This window comes from Myxine glutinosa, chromosome 10 (genome assembly GCF_964187855.1).
Source record: "Myxine glutinosa chromosome 10, kmMyxGlut1.1, whole genome shotgun sequence".
NCBI classification, from domain to species: Eukaryota; Metazoa; Chordata; class Myxini; order Myxiniformes; family Myxinidae; genus Myxine; species Myxine glutinosa.
The window spans coordinates 116853926-116875019 of NC_136270.1; the positions used below are offsets into that span (position 1 = coordinate 116853926).

Genomic DNA, 21094 nt, shown 5'->3' on the forward strand with positions numbered 1-21094 from the left:
GTGCACCAGCTCAGGTGCAAATGATTAGACCATCGTCAGAGAGGATCTTGGAGGAACCCGTCTTATTTAAACCTCGGACATTTAGTTTGGTTTGCTCTTTGTTGTTGAAGTGTGCAGCGTCACCATGCTGAGATCAAAAGAGCCCTCTGAGGCCTCAGAAAGAAGGTTATAGATGCCTACGAGTCTGGGAAGTGATTTAAAAAGAGCTCCAAACTATTTGAAATCAATCATTCGACTGTCTGGAAGATCATCTCCAAGAGGAGAAGATTCCAAACAACTGCCAACTTGTTCAGGCCAAGACGCCCCAGCAAGTTCAGCCCGAGAGCAGACCGCAACATGCTGAAATAAGTCTCTAAGAACCCCAGAATGTCATCGCGGGACCTACAGGTAGCTCTTGCCACTGTTTATGTCAAAGTGCACGAGTCTACCATTACAAAGAGGCTGCACAAATTTGATCTACATGGGAGGTGTGCCAGGAGGAAACATTTGCTGTCCTGAAAGAACATCAGGGCAAGACTAAAGTTTGCCAATGAACACTTAGCAAAGACCAGCACTTCTGGAACAATGTGCTCTGGACAGATGAGTCAAAGGTAGAGCTATTTGGCCACAGTACCAGAAGACATGTTTGGCGAAAACCAAAGACAGCATTTGACCACAAGAACCTGATACCAACTGTAAAGCATGGTGGTGGAAATATTATGGTTTGGGGCAGCTTTGCTGCATCAGGGCCGGGGCAGCTCACCATCATAGAATCCACGATGAATTCTTCATTGTACCAGAGGGTGCTTGAGGATAATATGAGGCCATCTGTCGGAAAGTTGAAGCTCAACCGAAGGTGGACCTTGCAACATGACAATGACCCTAAACATACAAGTAAATCCACCAAGGAATGGCTGAGAAGAAAGAAATGGAGGGTTCTGGAATGGCCAAGTCAAAGCCCGGATCTAAATCCCATCGAGATGTTGTGGGGGTATTTGAAACGAGCTGTGCATGCAAGAAACACCTCAAACATCGCACAGCTGAAATAATTCTGCATAGAGGAGTGGGCAAAAATGTCTCCCAGTCGATGTCATAGACTGGCAGACAGTTAAAAGAAACGCCTACTTGAGTTTGTTTCTGCCAAAGGGGGCACGACCACCTATTAGAGCCAAGGGTGTACTTACTTTTTCCACATGTGAAATTTGCATTTATGTTTATTTAAATTATACAATGGACTACTGTTACGTGCTCCTCCCAAACCGCCTGGTCACGGTGTACCTCCGAGCCCCGAGAAGTCACGGCAGAAAAATGTGTTGCAGAAAAATGTGTTATTCTGTATGTCAAAGATCAATGGTGAAGCCACACCAATTGTTACCAACAAACAAATATTGTATTAAGATCACACAAGAATAACAGTACAACAACAATAGTAATCAATTGTACAACCAATATATATTTCCTATGATGGTACCATCAGGTTCGTACAATATAACTCACTGTGCTCCAAGTGAGCGAAAAGAAGAACATTCCCCAATGTCTCTATTCCGGCATCAAGCCCAAGACGATCCGCTCCAGCGATCGTCAGAACGATGTCCAATCGAGACCAGAATCCCGTTCGGATGACAGTCACAGTCACGTGGCCAAAGCTGTGCAAAGGTGCTCTCAAGGCGACAGGGAAATCCAAAGGCGCTCTCCAGGCGACTGGTAAATCACACCCTCGGATATGGACGTTTCACGGCTCCAAACCGGCGAACCGCAGATTTACCTTCAACATCCACGTTACACACACACACACACACACACACAATAAACGTCTGGATGCAGTGAAAATGGGAAAATGGTTGAAGCGAAGCGAAAAACCTTGCGCGATGCGCAAAGCGCGTGGGTCAAAATGGCCGACGGCCCGTTCTCAAGGCGTAACGGCACGACGATGATTCTCCTCGGAATTCTCCTGTTTGCGAGGGCTGCGTACTTGATCGACTGACCATTGTTGACGAAGCTCTCACTCTACGCAATGCGTATTCATATTATATATTGTATGCACATACAATATATATATGTATATATACAGACTTGGCATTTAATATGGAATTTTTTTTTTCTTGACTTGGGTTTACTTTCTTAACCCAGTATATCAATCTGGTGAGTTTCTTTTACACTTTGGTGATTTATTTGTTAAAAGAACCATGTCACTGATTGTCTGTCGCAGCAAGAAGTCAACAACAGGATTATATCACAGGTGGCGTGGCAAAATGTACGGACTGGTGCATTTGATGATTGGCTTCACAGTCGGGTATACAAGGGTTGTTGCGTTCTGTATTAGTGGAAAACAACTGCTGCACGTCTCCAAAAGTTATTGCCGCTTCCTCTGGAGATGGTCCGTCAACTCGACAATGCTGTTTGTCATTTAGTGGTGGCTTTACAAAATTACGGCATGAAACAGCGTGCTATTGCTCGGCAGTGTGGCATCACTCAAGGTCAGGTGTCAAAGATCCTGAAACGAAATGCTCAGAGGGGTGTCCCTACTCCAATACCGAGGCCAGGACGTCCCCGCAGAACCACAAGGAGGGATGATCGCCAGCTGCACCGGTTAGTCCGCAATGGCCGTACCAAGTCAGCTAATCGGCTTAGGGCTGAGTGGCAGCAACTGACAAATGTGCCTGTATCCAGAAGGCTAGTCAACCAACGACTGGTTCAAGCAGGCTATCGTGCCAGGCGTCCCCTGAGAAAGCCACGCCTGACCAGACAACACCGCCAGCGCCGATTGCAGTGGGCCAGAGAGCACCGTCAATGGCAGCCAGGACACTGGAATCACGTGATCTTCAGTGACGGGTCTAGATTTCTGGTCTATCGTCAAGATGGCCGCGTCCGAGTCTGCAGACAAGTGCATGAAGCCTACAACAAAGATTGTATAGTGCCAAGAGTCCAAGCTGGAGGTGGTGGGGTGACCGTTTGGGCTGCTTTTCATGCAGGGGGCAAAACTGACCTGGTTGTTCAGAATGGAAACCTGAACCAGTTCAAGTACAGGGCCATTCTGGAAGAAACATTGCTTCCATTTGCTCGTGCAGCCTTTCGAGGAAACTTTGTCTTCCAAGATGACAATGCACGGCCTCATCATGCTCGCATGATCCAACACTTTCTTGCTGACCGTGGTGTAGAGCATACGGAGTGGCCTGCCATGTCCCCGGATATGAATCCGATAGAGAACTTGTGGGCAGAATTAACGCGTCAAATCGACCTCTTGGACCAGCAGCCGACCTCTGTGCGTGAATTGCAGCAGGCTATTGTCACTGCATGGCAAGCGATTCCTGTCCAAACCTTGGCAAATTTCGTGAACAGCATGCCTCAACGTGTACGTGCTCTCCTGAATGCTCGTGGGGGTTACACGAAGTATTGAACTGTAATTTTACTGTCCGTAATCCCAGTCGTAATTTTACTTTTGTTTTTGTTAAAAAAATTTTTGGCTAATGTGCAAAATAAAGAGATACTTCTGGAAAACGTACAGAAGTTTAACACAGTACTGTCCATGAATTGAGTTCGATATCAGTTTACATCACTTTCAAGGATCAATTTATTTGTTTCGAAATGTCAAATGTGGTTTTTGTTTCTTTTAACGGTCACATTAACAAAATCTAGAATAATTTCAACATAATTCCAATGAACTTTTGGTTCGAAGACATCTTGTAAAGTAAATTCACCCCCACAAAAAAAAAATTCCATATTAAATGCCAAGTCTGTTTATATTGTTGCGAATATGGAATTTGGCCTCCATATCCGCTTGTAAATATTCCCCTATTTCCCCAATACTCCCCAACTATCCCCAATCCCCCATTCCCTAGTCCCATTGTCTGTAAACAACAATCAGTAGAGCCGACCTTCCCCTTATTCCCCCATTAAATGTCGTGCCCAGGTCCACCGCACCACACGTAGACAACTTTCGGACATCTTGCTAGTTATTCTTAGTCTATGTCAGTTAAGGCCTCGTTTCCATTAATTATGACTCTTCGTTGCACCAAAATGTGATTATATGGCATCAGTAGTGAGTTTAGGACCTTTCCCATACCTCCTTCCATCTTCTTCCCCAACAATTACAACAACAACAGAGGAGATGGCGGCGGCGCGGGGGAGGATGCGTCCTCACACCGGCTCGATTAGCGCCATTGACCACGCGCTCCACGGGGTTACCACGGAGGGGCTGGCTGTCAGCTCCTCCTCAAGGGCGGAGCCTGGTAACCCCCCGCACCCAATCAGAAGGGCGGACCGATTCCATCTGGGGCGGCGCTAACGAGCCGAGGGCGTGTCACTCCCCGCCGGATATACGTGGCGACTTACCGGAAGTGAGAAGAGATGCGCCCCCAGCTGGAGAAAGAAGTACCTGCGCGCGCTGAGTCAGATGCGCCCCGCCTGAGAAAGAACGTTGCCTGCGATCGCTGAGAGGAAGAGAACCCGCCTGTGAAAGAACGTTACCTCCGAGCGCTGTGACCTCCCCGCATCTTTGGACCGGACCGAACCGTGTTGATTCTGCCCCGAGCCCAGGTGCACCTGGAGCCACCGATACCTGCCTTTCCCTGCCATCAACCCCCGTGTGAGTCAGCCGTTGTCCCGTTTATCTGTCTGTCCGGGGTCAATATAAGAGTGTGTCTAAGTGCCTGTCTTCCTGTGATATACCTCTAGCCCCTGTAATCTAACCTTTCCGTACGAATATACTTGAGAATCGAAACATTGGTGTCTGTCATTATAATCCAGCCGTGTGTCTTCTTTTTCCTTATTGAGCCAGCGTGGCGCGGCTTCGTCAACGTTCGAGTACAATCGGGTAATTTGTGCGGACACGACGGCCATTCCGCTCGGCCCATCTTAACATCAAAGTCGTGTCTGTAACAATTGGTGTCGAGGAGTGAGATTCGGACCCGGGACTAAATTTTTTTAGGCCCAAACGTTGGGAAGTAGAATTGAGCCGGAGCGCGTTTGTTGCGCTCGAAATTATAACAGCAAAATTTGGATTTGTTTTACGAAAACTCGAATTTTGCAAGTCGCGCTATGGCGGATCAAGACGGCTGGGGTCCGGTAGGGGAGAGTGAAGCAGGGTCGGTCCGGGACCAAATTGAGACACGTGAGGAGAGCGAAACAGCGAGGGTAGCAAGCGCGCAAAATGGCGCCTTGCTGGTCACCGCGCCGGCGACCGAAGTAGCGCCGCTGGTAAATTTGGAACTTTTTTTTATGCAAATGAAGGCCCTTATGGACAAGAATAATGAAGAAATGGAAAACAGAATGGGGAATCGGATGGATGCTCAGAGTGAGCAAATGAGGGCTCAGAGTGAGCGATTGGGGAACCGGATGGATGCTCAGGGTGAGCGATTAGAGGGCCAAATGGGGGTAATGAGGGACGAAGCGAGGGGTACCGGTGAGGGATTAGACAAGAAATTAGAGGGGTTAGACAATGGGATAGAAGGGGTGAAACATGGGTTAACAGGGGTAGAAAACAGAATGGCCGCTCAAGAGAATCAAATGGAAGGGATGCAAAAAGGGTTAGAGGGGTTAGAAAACACCATGGAAGGCAAATTGAGGGACATGAGGGACCAAGCGGAAAGGGAAGTTAACCAAATGGGGCAGCAGATAGAGGGGGTCAGAATGGGGGTAGAAACCAAACTGGATGCTCACAGGGAGGAAATGGAGCAGATGAGGGTGGCATCTGGGCAGGAGATGCAAGTGATGGGAGAGGAGATCAGAAGAGGAGTGAGTGAGGAGGTCGGAGGAGTGCGCGAGGAGGTGAGGCACTGTAAGGAGCGCATGGAGAAGGAGGTGAGAAAGGGGACTGTAAAATTGCAAAGTGGTATAGAGGAGTTGACGCTGGGAGTAGAACAACTGACAGTGGGACAAAAGGAGTTGGGGGAACAGGTAAAGAAGAACACAGCGGTAATAGAGGGGTTAAAATCGACGCAGAAGGAGATGAAAAAGGACGTAGGGGTAATTAAAAAAGAGTGTCAGACGGTACATGAGGACTTGACAAAAAAAATGAACAAAGTGGTAGAGGTGATGGAGGTTAAAGAGCGGGAGGTGCGGGAGCACATAGAAAAAAATTAAGTGGAGTTAGAGGAAGAACTTAAAGGGGCGCACGAGGAGATGAAGGAGGTGAAGCAGAAATTAGAAGAAGTGGAAGAGGGGGTGAGCGAAATTAAAAAGCGACGGAGAGGGGATAAGAAAGAGATAAAAGAGGAGATAAAAGAATTGGTCCAAAGTCTGTGTTTGGATCGTGATGATGTGCTCATTAACCGGATGAGGGATTCGCAGGTGATGGAGGAGAAGCGAAGAGGAAGAGGACTCGGTGTAAGTGGTGACCAATATGGTCGTGCGTATGATGTGCCAGGGGATTTAAGAAGCTTGGGGGTCGAGATGGACCCGGGTGTTCGTGAGAGGCCGTGGGTGAAGTGTGCGACAGGTCTGGTGTGCGAAAGAGGAGGTGTGCAAGAAAGTCCGACTCTGGGGTGTGTGAGGAAAAAGTGCGTGCCAAGGAGTGAGGGTGCTGGCGAGAGTGAGTCGGTCGTAGCGCGTGTGCGAGGGAGCACATGGAAGCGCGGTGTGGTAAGTGTTACAGAGGGTGTGACGGGAGAGTGTGCGCAGGAGTGTGCCCGAGAAAGGTGTGTGACGGACAGGTGCATGAGGAAAGAGTGCGCTGTCAGAAGTAAGGAAGAGTGTCCACCTGTGGTGAGTGTTACAGAGGGTGTAACGGGAGAGTGTGCGCGAGAAAGGTGTGTAACGGACAGGTGCATGGGGAAAGAGTGCGCTGTCAAGAGTAAGGGTGAGTACGCTGTCAAGAATGGAGGTGAGAGTAGTGAGAGTGACAAGGAGAGTGAGTTGGTTGTGACAGGTGAGCGAGGATGTACACCTGGGATGGAAGGATGCACACCTGGAATGGTAGAGCGTGAGTGGGAATGCACGCTGGAGTTGGTGGTGAGGCACGTGGTTGGGTGTGCGAATGAGAGCACACCTGTGATTGTCACAGAGGAGGTGACCGAGGAGGGGGTGCGAAGCGGTGTATTGGTGAGGTGTGCGAGCAACGAATGTGTGCCAAAGTGTTCGGTGGTCAGGTGTGTGACCAAGGCTGTGAGTGGAATGGGTGTACCTGGGTGTGTAAGGAAGGGTACGAGGAGCATGGGCACAGCTGGATGTGTGAGCAAGGAACGGGCTGCGGGGTGTAAGCGTCCAGGTGAAGCATCGACGTTACACGGGTTAGAGGTTAGAGCGACTTTTAGCCGAAGCGGGCCCTCGGTGCGTGCCGGGCCTCGCTTTGAACGGCCGTGTCCGTGCTCCACTAGGTGGAGCGGGCAGCTGGATAGGAAGGGTCGTCATGGCGACCACGTTTTGTTGAGACGTGCCGGCAGGTCGAGATCGGGACATTGGATGGCTCCACGCCGAGGTGGTGCGTGGGATCTCGGCCCGGGTAAGCCCCCGTCCCTGCACCGAGTGCCGGACGCATCCAGCCGCTGGCACAAAACAACCAGCATCCATTGCTTGGCTTTACGAAGCCGGGCTTTGGACAGGGATTGGCGCACCGAGAGGTATTAGTGAGTCGACTGGGTGATGAGGTTAGTGTTTTGGACCCAAAATTAGAGAAAAACAAAATTTGATGATTGGCAAAGGATTGGCAGTGATGATTGGTAATGGTACAGTGATTGGCAGATGATTGGCAAATTTTTGATTTGTTGAAATTTGATGTGCAAAATTGGTAGTGAGAGACCCCCGATGTGGTGGGATGGCAAATCCACCATCTTTCCCATGAGGGGGGCAAAGGAGCAATAGCTTATGGGGTGTATGGCAGTGAAAACTAGCCCGGGTGGGTTAGGTTATATTGATAGGGATCTAGCGAAGATGACATTAGTTGACGATAAGGTTAGGTAGTGACTGATACCTGTAGTGGGGACGCAGGTAGATTAGTGTGGATGATAATGACGAGGGAGCGCAATAGTTTAAAGGGACGACTGGGAAGCGCAAGTTTCAGAAGGGAGTAGTTAGCTGAGATGATGCCGTGTGTGTGAGAATTGAACAGGTGTGATTGCACAGGTGTGCAACTGGACAGGTGTGTGGAGCCGTGTATGAGTAGTGAGTGTTGTGGATCAGCGCGAATGCGCTTGGGGAGAGAAGGGTGCAGGTGGCACCAGGTGTGAGAGCACAGGTGTGCAAGTACAGGTGTGTGGAGGGAGTTGGAGTAAGTGGTACGGAGTGGTGTGCATGGTGCGAAGGTGTGGATGGGGGAAGAGTGGACCCCCTTTCACGAGTACCCGGGGCGGGTAGTGTAAGTGTTAGGTAGAGGGTACAGGTAAATTGTGGTTGGATATTGGCACTTGTGGTGCGGTTGCAGAATGGTGTTGTGAATGGGTGCATTAGTGTTGTGGAAATGGCTGGGCGTGTAGCCTGTTAGTGCGTGTAGTTGGTTGGGCACTCCACCACTGTGAGGATGTCGGCCAGGTGAGGCCGCAGGTGGGCTCTGGGAGCCGGTAGAGTTATGGATGGGGCCCGAGGATCCGGAGGACGGACCCGGGTAGCCCAGTGCCAGAGAGGGCACCGAGTGGGGAGAGTGCCAGAGGGCCTTCCCCAAGTAGTTAGGTTAGGGCAAGGAGCAGGTAAGCTCGGAGGCAACTGCAGTGGTGGAGGTGTGCAGGTGGGTAGACCCACTGGGAGAGGTACATGCCGCAGCCCAGAAATTGTGCGAGGGCACCGGGAGATGAATCGGGGGAGTGAGACCCCAAATTGAAGCGCACCACAGTTTGGCCAATGGGAATTGGTTTTTAGAACCCATAGTGTAAGAGGGCCAATGGTTTGGCCGGAGAAAGACCCCGGGTAGTGTAAAGTTGTTAAAGTCACTTAGGAAATAGTTAGGATTGATGAACCTGTCGCACCATACGCAGCCACTTACCTGTGGTGATGATGATGACTCCACACCTGTGTTTTCTTTGTTTGTTGCAGGAAATGAGATTGCTGTGTGGATTTGTGAGACGCATCACGACGTGGATGAGACATTGGGGTGATTCCATCTCTCCCTCCCTAGGAGGGACTGATGTTGAATTGGTAATGGCAAATTTTGATGTTGAGTTGAAAATGGCAAATTTTGATGAGAGTTGAAAATGGCAAATTTGATTGGTTAGGAGGGAGAGAAGACGAATTTGGTTTATGGGAGGAACGGGGAAGACAGTAGGGATGTTTGTTGATTTGTAAAGTAGATGTTTATGGGTAGTGTTGTGTTTTGTGGATACAGTAAGGGGTAAGGGAGGGGCCATGTAGGTTACCTGGTGGGGGGGGGGGGGGGGGTGTACGATAGGAACGTACCTGTCTCACCTGGTTCCCATGTGCCCCCAGTGTGCATCACCTTACATTGCGTGCACTTTTGCGCCCTTACCACCTTACTCACTTGTCTGCTTCTTTTGTCTCCCACCTCCGAGGATCTGGCTTTGGGGTAGAGAGAGAGGAGAGAGAGGTGCTGGCTGCGCAGTTGTGGGCCTGCACTTTCGCTGTTTGCTGCCGGGATCGATACACCATATGGACCGCAATGTTTGTGGCCACCCACAATGGACCGCAGTTCGTTTGCGGCCAAGCACCACCCGGGGATGGACCTATGGGTCAACGTGGCACCTATGCCATACAGGTGAACCACTTTTAGTTAACACCAAGTGCACCACAAGAAGAGCAAGAGACACCTGCAGGGTTAGGGGTTGTCGAATTTATTTTTATTCCAATGAACAATGGTGACTGCACCGATTGGTGGTGGGGTGGTGCTTTTGATGCTCGGGAAGGGTGCTCTGCACGTTATTAAAGGCCGTCGGCCACAGAGCACTCGTGGGTTGGTGTATCGATGCTGGCAAGCGCGCTCTCTCTATGCATAACATCTGCATGTGTTCCTCCAAAAACAGGTCCTGGATCGTAGTGTAGATATCAGCGTAATCTTGTAAATAATGCTCCCTACCGGCTGTATGTGTAGTTTGAGGATTCTTTCCGGATTCGGTTATCCTGTGGGTGTGTTTCTGTGAGGAGAAGGGTGCAACGTCGCAGGGGGACATATTTACTCATTTGTGAATATCTGTAAAACTGTCGCACTCAGGGTAGAGTTAATAGTAGAGGGAACTACATTGCGTGCCACACTAAAGTAGGTAAAAATTTATCGGGTCGGGACGCCCCGAGGGTAGAGAAGGGTGCAATGTTGCGAATATGGAATTTGGCCTCCATATCCGCTTGTAAATATTCCCCTATTTCCCCAATACTCCCCAACTATCCCCAATCCCCCATTCCCTAGTCCCATTGTCTGTAAACAACAATCAGTAGAGCCGACCTTCCCCTTATTCCCCCATTAAATGTCGTGCCCAGGTCCACCGCACCACACGTAGACAACTTTCGGACATCTTGCTAGTTATTCTTAGTCTATGTCAGTTAAGGCCTCGTTTCCATTAATTATGACTCTTCGTTGCACCAGAATGTGATTATATGGCATCAGTAGTGAGTTTAGGACCTTTCCCATACCTCCTTCCATCTTCTTCCCCAACAATTACAACAACAACAGAGGAGATGGCGGCGGCGCGGGGGAGGATGCGTCCTCACACCGGCTCGATTAGCGCCATTGACCACGCGCTCCACGGGGTTACCACGGAGGGGCTGGCTGTCAGCTCCTCCTCAAGGGCGGAGCCTGGTAACCCCCCGCACCCAATCAGAAGGGCGGACCGATTCCATCTGGGGCGGCGCTAACGAGCCGAGGGCGTGTCACTCCCCGCCGGATATACGTGGCGACTTACCGGAAGTGAGAAGAGATGCGCCCCCAGCTGGAGAAAGAAGTACCTGCGCGCGCTGAGTCAGATGCGCCCCGCCTGAGAAAGAACGTTGCCTGCGATCGCTGAGAGGAAGAGAACCCGCCTGTGAAAGAACGTTACCTCCGAGCGCTGTGACCTCCCTGCATCTTTGGACCGGACCGAACCGTGTTGATTCTGCCCCGAGCCCAGGTGCACCTGGAGCCACCGATACCTGCCTTTCCCTGCCATCAACCCCCGTGTGAGTCAGCCGTTGTCCCGTTTATCTGTCGTCTGTCCGGGGTCAATATAAGAGTGTGTCTAAGTGCCTGTCTTCCTGTGATATACCTCTAGCCCCTGTAATCTAACCTTTCCGTACGAATATACTTGAGAATCGAAACATTGGTGTCTGTCATTATAATCCAGCCGTGTGTCTTCTTTTTCCTTATTGAGCCAGCGTGGCGCGGCTTCGTCAACGTTCGAGTACAATCGGGTAATTTGTGCGGACACGACGGCCATTCCGCTCGGCCCATCTTAACATCAAAGTCGTGTCTGTAACAATATATATACAGTAAATATATATATAATATATATCTATATATAAAGGAGGAGGAACAAGAGCATCACAATTATATGATGAAAAGAACATGTATATTTTAGAGCAATATCACAGTACATTTCCTACATGACGTTTTGTCAATTTTCAATTTCTCAAAACCTCTTGGTATACAACATTTCTGGTTTTCTTACTTGGTGCCAAGACATAAAGATTGCTTGGTTTTCCAACCCTCGAGCAGCCCACGTACAGCTGGCCATGGGAAGTACCCGGCATTGCCTGGCGGGGGAAGGGAGGAGAGGAGGAAGGGGAGGGGAATGGGAGGGGGGGGGGAGGGGAGGGGAGGAGAGTGTGGGGAGGGGAGGAGAGGGTGGGGAGGGGAGAAGAGGGGGGGAGGGGAGAAGAGGGGGGGAGGAGAGGGTGGGGAGGGGAGAAGAGGGGGGGAGGGGAGGAGAGGGGGGGGAGGGGAGAAGAGGGGGGGGGGGAGAAGAGGGGGGGGAGTAGAGGGGGGGAGGGGAGAAGAGGGGGGGAGGGGAGAAGAGGAGGGAGGGGGAGGAGGAGAGCGGAGAAGAGGGAGGGGGAGGAGGAGAGCGGAGAAGAGGGAGGGGGAGGAGGAGAGCGGAGAAGAGGGAGAGGGAGGGGGAGGGGGGGAGTGGAGGGGGTGGGGGAGGGGGGAGGGGAGGGTGGAGTGGAGGGGGGAGGGGAGGGTGGAGTGGGGGGGGGAGGGGGGGAGTGGAGGGGGTGGGGGAGGGGAGGGTGGAGTGGGGGGGGGGGAGGGGGAGGGAGGGGGGAGGGAACGGCTAGCTTGGCAAGCGATAGCAGGCTTTTTACTTTTATTTTTTACCTCAATGAGGGCTATATATATAGTCCGTGCTTGGAGCCTTCAAGTTCAACATAAAGTTTTTTTATGAAAAATAATGCAGATGTATAACAATCCACCAATGCAAGTTCAGAAATGAATGCAGATCCTTTACTTTGCGATACAAACGCAATTCCCACCATTTCCACTCACGATCGAGGCCTCCACAGTGACCGCGCCTCTTCTTCCTCCTACAACTTCGTCTCACTTCTTTCACTCAAAATGCACGAAATTCTGCCGCATTAAATTATGTAGAGGCCTCGTCGGGGGGGGGGGGGGGGGATATAAGGTAGATAAGGAAGGCGTTGTAACAGAAGAATCAAAATAAAAGTGGAAGAACATAAGGAAATGGGAGCTATTCTGGACCCACAGCCAAACCCGACAGACCATTGCAATACACCCCGAACGTCTAGCGCTGCCACAAACTACACCATGGAATTGCAGCTGGCGCGGTTTTTTTAAACCATTGATATTAAAATAAAACGTAGCCTAAAACCACCGGGATTTTATGCTGATTCCGAATCTGTGTCTAAAACTTTTCTCCGATGTGTAGTTCTTGAGTTATAAGTGGACATCCAGACAGACACACACACACACACACACACACACACACACACACACACACACACACACACACACACACACACAGACACTCCTCCTTTATATATATATATATATATATATATATATATATATATAGATATATACGCACACAAACGTGGATACTTCGACGTGGGAGGACTCCGTTCCACCTCTTGAAAGCCGCAAATGGAGATAACAACTGATGACGTACACACCACACACCACACACCACACACACAGCCACTCAGCTGGGGGGGAAGTGCCGTCACTGCGGTCTCTTCCCTGGATACTCTGGGTGCCAGCGACGTCATAACAATAATTTTGTTACGTCTTCTCCGGGTTTTGAACTGCCGACATCCTGGACTTTATTCCCTTCGATTCTTCTTTTTTTTACTGCACTACTGAAGTATAGAATTCTTTCATCTGTGCTTTCCTTTCACTCCATAATCAGATATATTTCAGTGTGTAATTTTGTACATTTTTGTTGGGTGGCCATTTTATTCACATGCCAACCTTGCTTATGGAGTACTACTGTACTCCATGATGCATACACCTCATGACAAAAATATAATAAAACAACAAAAATTTTGAGCTGATCTTCTTTTGGTACGATCAAACTTGGTGCATGAAAATGCATTCGTGCTCTCGTTGAAATGGAGCACACACACACACACACACACGCACGCACATACACACACACATATATATATATATATATATATATATATATATATATATATATATGTATATATATATATATATATATATATATATATATATATATATATAAAAATAAATATATATATATTGTTTTTTTGTTTTTTTTGCATACAGAATCAAGGCTCGTGCAAGAGCGAAAACATGCATGTACACATAAAACGTACAATGAAGAGAGTGGGAGACAAGAGGGGGAGAGAGAGGGAAGCACAACAGCAGAGAACAGAGACATCTGGGGGAGGGGGAGGAGGCATGGGAAGGGGGTGGGGGGGGGGGGGGTGGGAGAGGTAAAAAACACATGGACACTGCTAGGACTTCCAGCATAGAAGTTGGTATTTAAAAAAAAGAAGTGGACCTGGGGTGAATTAACGGGGGTAGAAAAGATCAAGATTTTGGATGGGGGAAGATAAGATATGGTGGTGAACAGCTGTTTTAAAGACCTGGAGGGAGGAGTGGGATTGAAGAGTGGGGAGTTTGTTCCAGAGGCGGGAGAAAAGAGGAATGAAGGAGTGAAGGTGAGCAGAGAGTCTTGATTTTGGCAGTTTAACCATGAGAGGGTTGCAGGCAGATCTTGTGCGACCTGTATGAATATTTGAGGGACAGAGCACAGAGAGAGCTGGGGGAGCAAGGCCAGAGAGAAGTCGGTAGAAGACAGAAAGACCACCAACCTGCCTGCGGTGAGTGAGTGAAAGGACCTCAGAGTTAGCTTCATCGCGGGAGATTCCTCTCACTCCCTTTATTGCATGTTATAATTGTTCTATGCGTTAGGTCTTACACGAGGCACGAGCCTTGGCTTCGTATAGAAAAAAGAAAAGGATGACGGTTTTAATCTGCCATATGCTTGTACCCCAGAAGTGAATCAGCTGCTACCACTTATTTTAACAGCTCTAATTATTTCCACCATCTTGTGGGGTCGGTTTGGGAATATTTTTAGCCAATTCTTTCATGAACCATCTCGTGATGTCTGGTGTCTGGTCAACTGAAAGCAGTAATTTGTATTTTGTTCAGGGTGCTGCCAATGATGTACCTTCAGCTCTTTGTGAGGGTTGGCAGGATGGTCAGGAGGTTTTAGCTGTCTAGCCTGTGTTAGAATTGTGACCAAGCTATAAACTGTCAACCTGGTGTTCCACAGGCAGGGTAATTCATCGATGTGTGCCATCCCTCGGATGGATGTTAAACTGAGCGTCCCATCTACCAGCATTAGCCAGTGGATGTTAGATCCCACGGTGTCATTCTCAAAGAGTAGGCGAGCTGTCTCTGGCACCCGGCTGGCCAAATTCCAAGTTCCTGCCCTAACCTACAGAGGGCACTGCATCAGTTGTATCGCTGTGCCCTCAGCAAATGATGCTATCCACAGCCATGTGCTGCGTATGCAAGATTAGGAAGAAGAAGCTCTTTGTGAAAGACAACATGGGATCTTTAATGTCCATCAATAACCAGAGCTAGCAGACATGTCCTTTTGCTTTACATCCTTTTGATGGGCAATGTAAACATTGATGCATCTCCCTGCAAGAAAACACCAGGGTGACGGTTTATAGATTGGTCGAGATTGGAACCCAGGGTCGACATCTCATAGGTGAGTGCATATAATAATACCTTTAAGCTAACCTCCGTAAAAGCATGCCATGGTGATAGCTCCAACTATCAAAAACCTACTCTTCACAATTGTTGGTATTTAAAAAAGCATTTTTGCCAAACGGTGATGTGGCCTTTTTATACAATTGATATTGAGAGGATGTCGCATTGGTAAGAATCGTAAGACGGCGACTTCTTTTTTACAGGGGGTGAATGGATTAACTGGAGGGAATACAACTTTGAGGTCTTTCTTGGATTCCATAAGAGCGGCCGAGCCAAACAGGGTCATCATGCTTGCAGTTGTTGACCTGGAAAAGCATTTCACGTGAGCTTTCGCAGATGTGCCAAAGTTCTTTCAGTGGATGGATTTCTGGTTATTTTGTCTCGAAATTGGTTAATATTGAGGTTATTGTGAATACAACAACACAACAACAGGCATTTTAAGGCCATTTTCCCTGCTATAGCGGGGGGTTAGCCTTGCGGGCCCCATGACAATCTTCTCCATTAACAAAACAATAACTCAATTACAAAAAAAAAAAAAAAGATTCAGTTGCTGCAGTCTGTTGCATACTTATGGTAGATGCAGCCATTCTTTGATTCACTGCACATGTGTACTCAAACTATGTTGCATTTAAAGATCGTTAAAAGGAAGTGCCTCGTCGATGGCCAATATTCAAAATTTTGTTCTGTTGATGTGGCCATTTTCACTTGTTTTGCAAATATATCAAGTCTACCCAATAATTTTCACTCGCCTTGTGTTGAACATGTTTCTGCCATGCCAGGTCTCAAAGAGTGGCTGCGCGCCGGCAGCTGAGGAAAGCAGTAGGAGGTGCTGATGGGCATGTCAAGCGACAGAGGAGAAAGGCTTGCTTGCAGGCCGATGAGCCTGTGGCTTCTCGTGTGGATGTAGAGGAGGTGTGTACCAGATGTCAACCGTCAAATGAGTACATTAATTGGAAGAAAGTAATTTGAGGCAAATTGGAAGTGTATGAGTAATGGTGTGGCAATATTTACAGATCATGAATATCAGTGTTTATACTTATGAACCCTGATTAGATCCATTGTCATATCATTCACTGCTCTGCTCTGACAATTGGCCATTCTGTGTTACAGGGCTAGACGTTAATGGTTGTCCAACTGTTCAGGACAGGCAGTTTTGTCTCTCAAATTGGTGAAAACCTCTGTAAACCTGTTCAAAGGATAGGGCAATTTTACCACCCGGTTGTTTAATAAAGTTGACACGTGATAAAAAGCCACGATGATTAGCGGGCACTAAGACTATCTTCTTTTTTTTTTAAGACCCAACCATCCCAAAGCATCTGTGAAAACACCAAAGAAATGCAATGCTATCGCCACAAATGCAAATACAAATAGTTGACAGTGCAAAATTCCAACAATTATATTGAGTGAAGAAAATATTAAGTAACGTGTCCAAAGTGTAACTATTGAGTAAAAGGAAAATAATTAACCAGCAGGAATTGACAGCAAGGCTTCTGCAGTCGCACCTGTGTACCCCGTGGGTAAATCTCCGTGTAAGGAAGGCAAGATAAATCAAATTAAAGATATAATTAAAAGTACATGTCCCTCCTCCTGCTATGCGTATTGTCTATTTAATTTCTTTCCTCCCATTTAAAAGTATAACGTACACTGGTGGATGAACAAAGGTAAACCTTTGGTGCTTCGGGGTTGTCGTGTTGATGAACTTTAGAGGCATACTTATGTTTTACCGCAACGCTACTTCGGACACGCCGCAATGCCTCGATCCGTGCGTGTGTGTGCGTGCGTGCGTGCTTGCTTGCTTGCTTGCTTGTTTGTTTGTTTGTTTTTGTGGGTTGTGGTTTTCATGCAAAAATAAGCTAGATGTTCGATCATGGCTGATTAGAGAAGTTAGAGAAAAGTTGGTGAATTGATGTAGATCATGGTAATGAGCCATCTATAATGCCTTTCACGGTCTCTAAGAAATACCCGACGTCCAATGAGGGAAAGTTCAACTCTCATTCTTTGTGTGCAAATGTATCTGTATGGGTGAGGGTTTCAAAATAGAAATTGAAGGAGGTGAGGGAGGAGGAGATCTGAGTTGTGGTTTTGGAGGAATATTCATCATTATATTTGATCGATTTGGAGATGATGTACAATCATGCGAACATACAATATATTGTTGCGGATCCGAGTTTTGGGGTTTACCATGAAGGGAACTTCTTGGACTTCTCCCGGTCCTGAAGCCACTGTCTGCAGATAACTCTGTGCCCTGGAGGTTGCTAGCCAATAACTCTGTGCCCTGGAGGTTGCTACCTTTCCAGTAGTTTGGCAATGTCATTTGGGGCTTGCAGAATCATTTCGAGGATGGTAAAAAGAAAGAAAATCGGAAGGGAGCACCAGGGGCACCATCGGACGAGTACCGATCCTGATCCCAGTTTGAATCAGGAGAGGGAGGTGGGGAAGGTGTAAGTCAGTGTGGTATCGTGGTGCAAGTGGATACGAGGTGTGAGGAGAGGAAAGGTGAGAGGTGAGAGGTCTGAATTGGTGCTCCTGCCTTGATCGGGGGCTAGGCCGGTTGTTGGTAGCTCTTTATAGCTATGGTCGTGATGCTCTTGTGCGTCAATGGAAACAAATTTGATTATCAGTTTCTAAGAGGACAGCAAAAGGCAGGTGTGTGTCAGTCTGGAGCTTCGTTCCTCCCCAGGAACCTGTGTCTGACTACTCTCTCTTGATGTTGGACCCTTCTTATGGTACTTCAGGCTCAGCGCAACCTCAGCTCAGTGTGTCTTTCTCCCAGCGCAACATGTCTCTCTCTGGTCCCGGGGTTGGCAGCCACAGGTTCTTCTCCTCTCTTGGCAGCAGGTCTCCTTGTTCGGTCAGAAAGTGCCAAATGCCTCTGCATCTGATTTTTATGCTACTTGAGTGCAGCGGAGTCTGGTGGGATCAGAGTTCAAGAGGGGCGGACCCTTGGAGAACAAAGTTCAGATATTCACCACTGATCCCACACAGAGCATTCGGATTGGTGCACTTCCAGAAACACCACCTTCCTCCCCTGATAATCATCTCTGGACGTGCATGCACAGGGTTCTTGAGTTTGAGGAGCAGCATCACTCCGCAACTGACTCTCTGGCTCGCTGCCTTTTCTCGTCCAAGTCACATTCAAAAAGGAATACTGCATCGCTTCCTTTCCATCCCTGGATTGTGTGTTTGTTTGAGGTGCTGATGTTTATTGAAAGTGTCTGTGTGTGGTGTAAAATATGGGCAACCAAGGTAACTGTGAATGGTGAATTGATGTTGAGTTTAAGGATCGCTAATGTCTAATGTGTCTGGAGAGGTAAAGGAACCAATTTGGTGCTGCATCTAACTGTCCGGAAAGAGAAGCCAAATTAAATATTGTCTAAATGTGCAATGGTTACCAACCTATAAGGTTTCTGAATTGCAGGTCATGAAAGGGGGTGCTTGCAGCAGATTAGTGAAGGAGGAAGAAGAACCTCTCTACCGACTGCACAACACATGTTCCTTGTCCCGTTAAATCATGGGTGGGAAATGTATCTTATACGAACGATATAGCTACCTCGGGAATCTACGTGTCATGGATATTTGTTCACCTGGGGGCCGGTTCCCTGAACTGTCACAATATTTTTTATTTCCCTATAATTTTTTCACTGTGCTACAATTTTCTGATGCACGATTACGATTGCTTAATCAGCCACACCATGTGTTATTAATCTGTTGTGATCTCTCCTCAACAAACCGTAACAGGCTCTCACTGACCTTCAGCTTTATGCGGCTGTGAATGTGGAACTCGTGGCATCGTGGAAAGGGTTTGCGGACTACATTGCCATGGTCACGAAGGCCATTGCTGAGACGCCATTCAAGTGAGTACAAAATAGACTTGAAAAATTCGTTGCTCATTGGTTTAGATTTTACCTTTGTGCAAGGGGATATTTGGCTTGTTTGTATTTAATTTTGTTAATGGGTTATTAAAAAAGTTAATAATATGCATCTGGTCCGTTAGAGCCCAAACGGAGTACACTTATCACCCTCTCCTAATTGATTGCATAATGAAGTTATTATGGCATCGTGAAAGTTTCTCTCGGAATAGGCCCCTGAAAGGTACGTTGGATGAATGAAAAAAATGAATGATCGTTTTAAGGCCATTTTTCCCCGCTATAGCGAGGGTTAGCCTTGCGGGCCCCATGACAATCATGGTTCCCTGTTTGAGGCAATGTTTTTATGGCCGGATGCCCTTCCTGACGCCAACCCTTGGTCACGCTCTTACGATGCGCAGGGATACGGTGTACCTATTCTAAACCGGGGTACACACCGGGATCATTCATCCCAGCAAGCTGGTATTCAATTTGCCGACCTCGGAAGGATGACAGGCTGAGTCAACCCCTCTGGCGTTAATTTAGCGATCGACCGGGATTCGAACCCAGGATCCTAGGATCCCAAGCCGTCACCCTAACCACTAAGCCAACACCAGGCTACAACCACTAAGCCAACACCGTTGGATGCCATAACTTAAAATGATTCCTGACTTGAATCTGATGATTGATTTATTGGAAAAAACCTTTTAAATACTTCCACTCTTGATTGTCCAGACATAGTTCGTTTCGCATCTTTCGACGCTCTGCTGTGCTCCCGGTCAGATTATTTTTGTCAGCCTGGTGTTGCTGGTCATTTTGTCATGTTAAACGCAAACATTATGAACAGACTGCTGACTTTGATCGCTGTTCATGGCTGACTTTGAGAGTCCCATACGTCTTCGCTTTTATTGCTTGTTCGACTCTGTGTGACTCGCATGGTCAACGAGCTTTCTTTCTTGCTTTCTATCCCCATTTCTGTTGTCTATCCTCCTCCCTCCAATCAAACCTTTCACTTAAGCCATATACATTGTTCTATATTCTGTTGTTTTAATTGTTTGTTTCATGTGGTCTATTTAAATAAATAAAAATATATATAAATAAATAAATAAGAATAAAATTTATTTATTTATTTATTCCCCATATTATATTCCATTCCTGGAAGTTCGTTGAAGTGTCGTTGAAGCTGAAGGGAAAGGTGTATGCTGCATGTGTGAGAAGTGTTATGATTTATGGGAGCGAGACATGGGTAATGAACGTAGAGCAGCAACAAAGGGTGGAAATGCGAATGGTTCGGTGGATGTGCGGATTATCGTTGAGAGAGAGGAAGACAAATGATGAATTGCGAAAGATGATGGGAATAGAGCCTGTGATGGATGCTGTGAAGAGGAACAGGTTGAGATGGTTTGGTCATGTGTTGAGGAAGGATGAAAGTGACTGGTTGAGAAGAGTGATGGAAATGAATGTAGAAGGAAGTAGAGGATGGGGAAGACCGAGAAAGACTTGGCTAAAGATGGTCGAAGAAGAAATGCGGGCAAGGGGGTTAACAAGGAGAGATGCAGAAAATAGGGCAAAATGGAGAAGATCGTCATGGGGACCGCAAGGCTAACCCCCGCTCTTGCAGGGAAAATGGCCTTAAAATGCAGGTTGTTGTTGTTGTTGTTGTTGTTGTTGTATTCCATTCCTGCCACTCACCTCGTTTGCATTGTCCATGTGTTTTTGTCTGCTTCTTCCTCTTCTGTCATTCTGTAAAGCTCTCTGTCTGCCACTTAGCACCTCCATGAGCCAGGACTTCTGATGTAATAAAAAAGGTACCAAAAATAAATCAAGTTTGTGTGTTTTATTGTGGAAAATAAAATATTTATCAGATTTTTGGGAGTGAGGAAGCTCGACATCCGTCCTGACAAGGATTCCACATACATTCTTATTGGATACCAACATAAGTGCCCGTCGCTTTGCTGACGGATTTAATCAAAAGACATGTTGTACAGTACTTCAGAAACATTCTGTTCTGTTCAATCTATCATTTGCCTGAGGTCACCTTCCATTTGCTTGGAAGTCAGGTAACCTCACCTTCGTCATCCAACCTTGCTGCCTACATATGGCGTGAGCAAAAATCACTTTGGCGTCGGATGCTTTGGTTTGAACTTGCGCTTAAAATGAGTGAAATGAAACATTGAGATTTTAACATCACCGTAATGCATATTACCAAGAT

General features: G+C 47.6%; 1 protein-coding gene across 1 annotated transcript in view; it reads left to right on the forward strand.

The window, feature by feature from the left end:
• The window catches only part of LOC137433839 (structure-specific endonuclease subunit EME1), a 39567-nt gene that overhangs the window by 8956 nt on the left and 9517 nt on the right, over positions 1–21094 (forward strand). The window contains exons 6-8 of the mRNA XM_068126230.2: positions 15241–15359; positions 15817–15949; positions 18776–18891. Coding sequence (XP_067982331.2) covers positions 15241–15359; positions 15817–15949; positions 18776–18891 — 368 coding nt within the window. The remainder of the gene's footprint in view (positions 1–15240; positions 15360–15816; positions 15950–18775; positions 18892–21094) is intronic.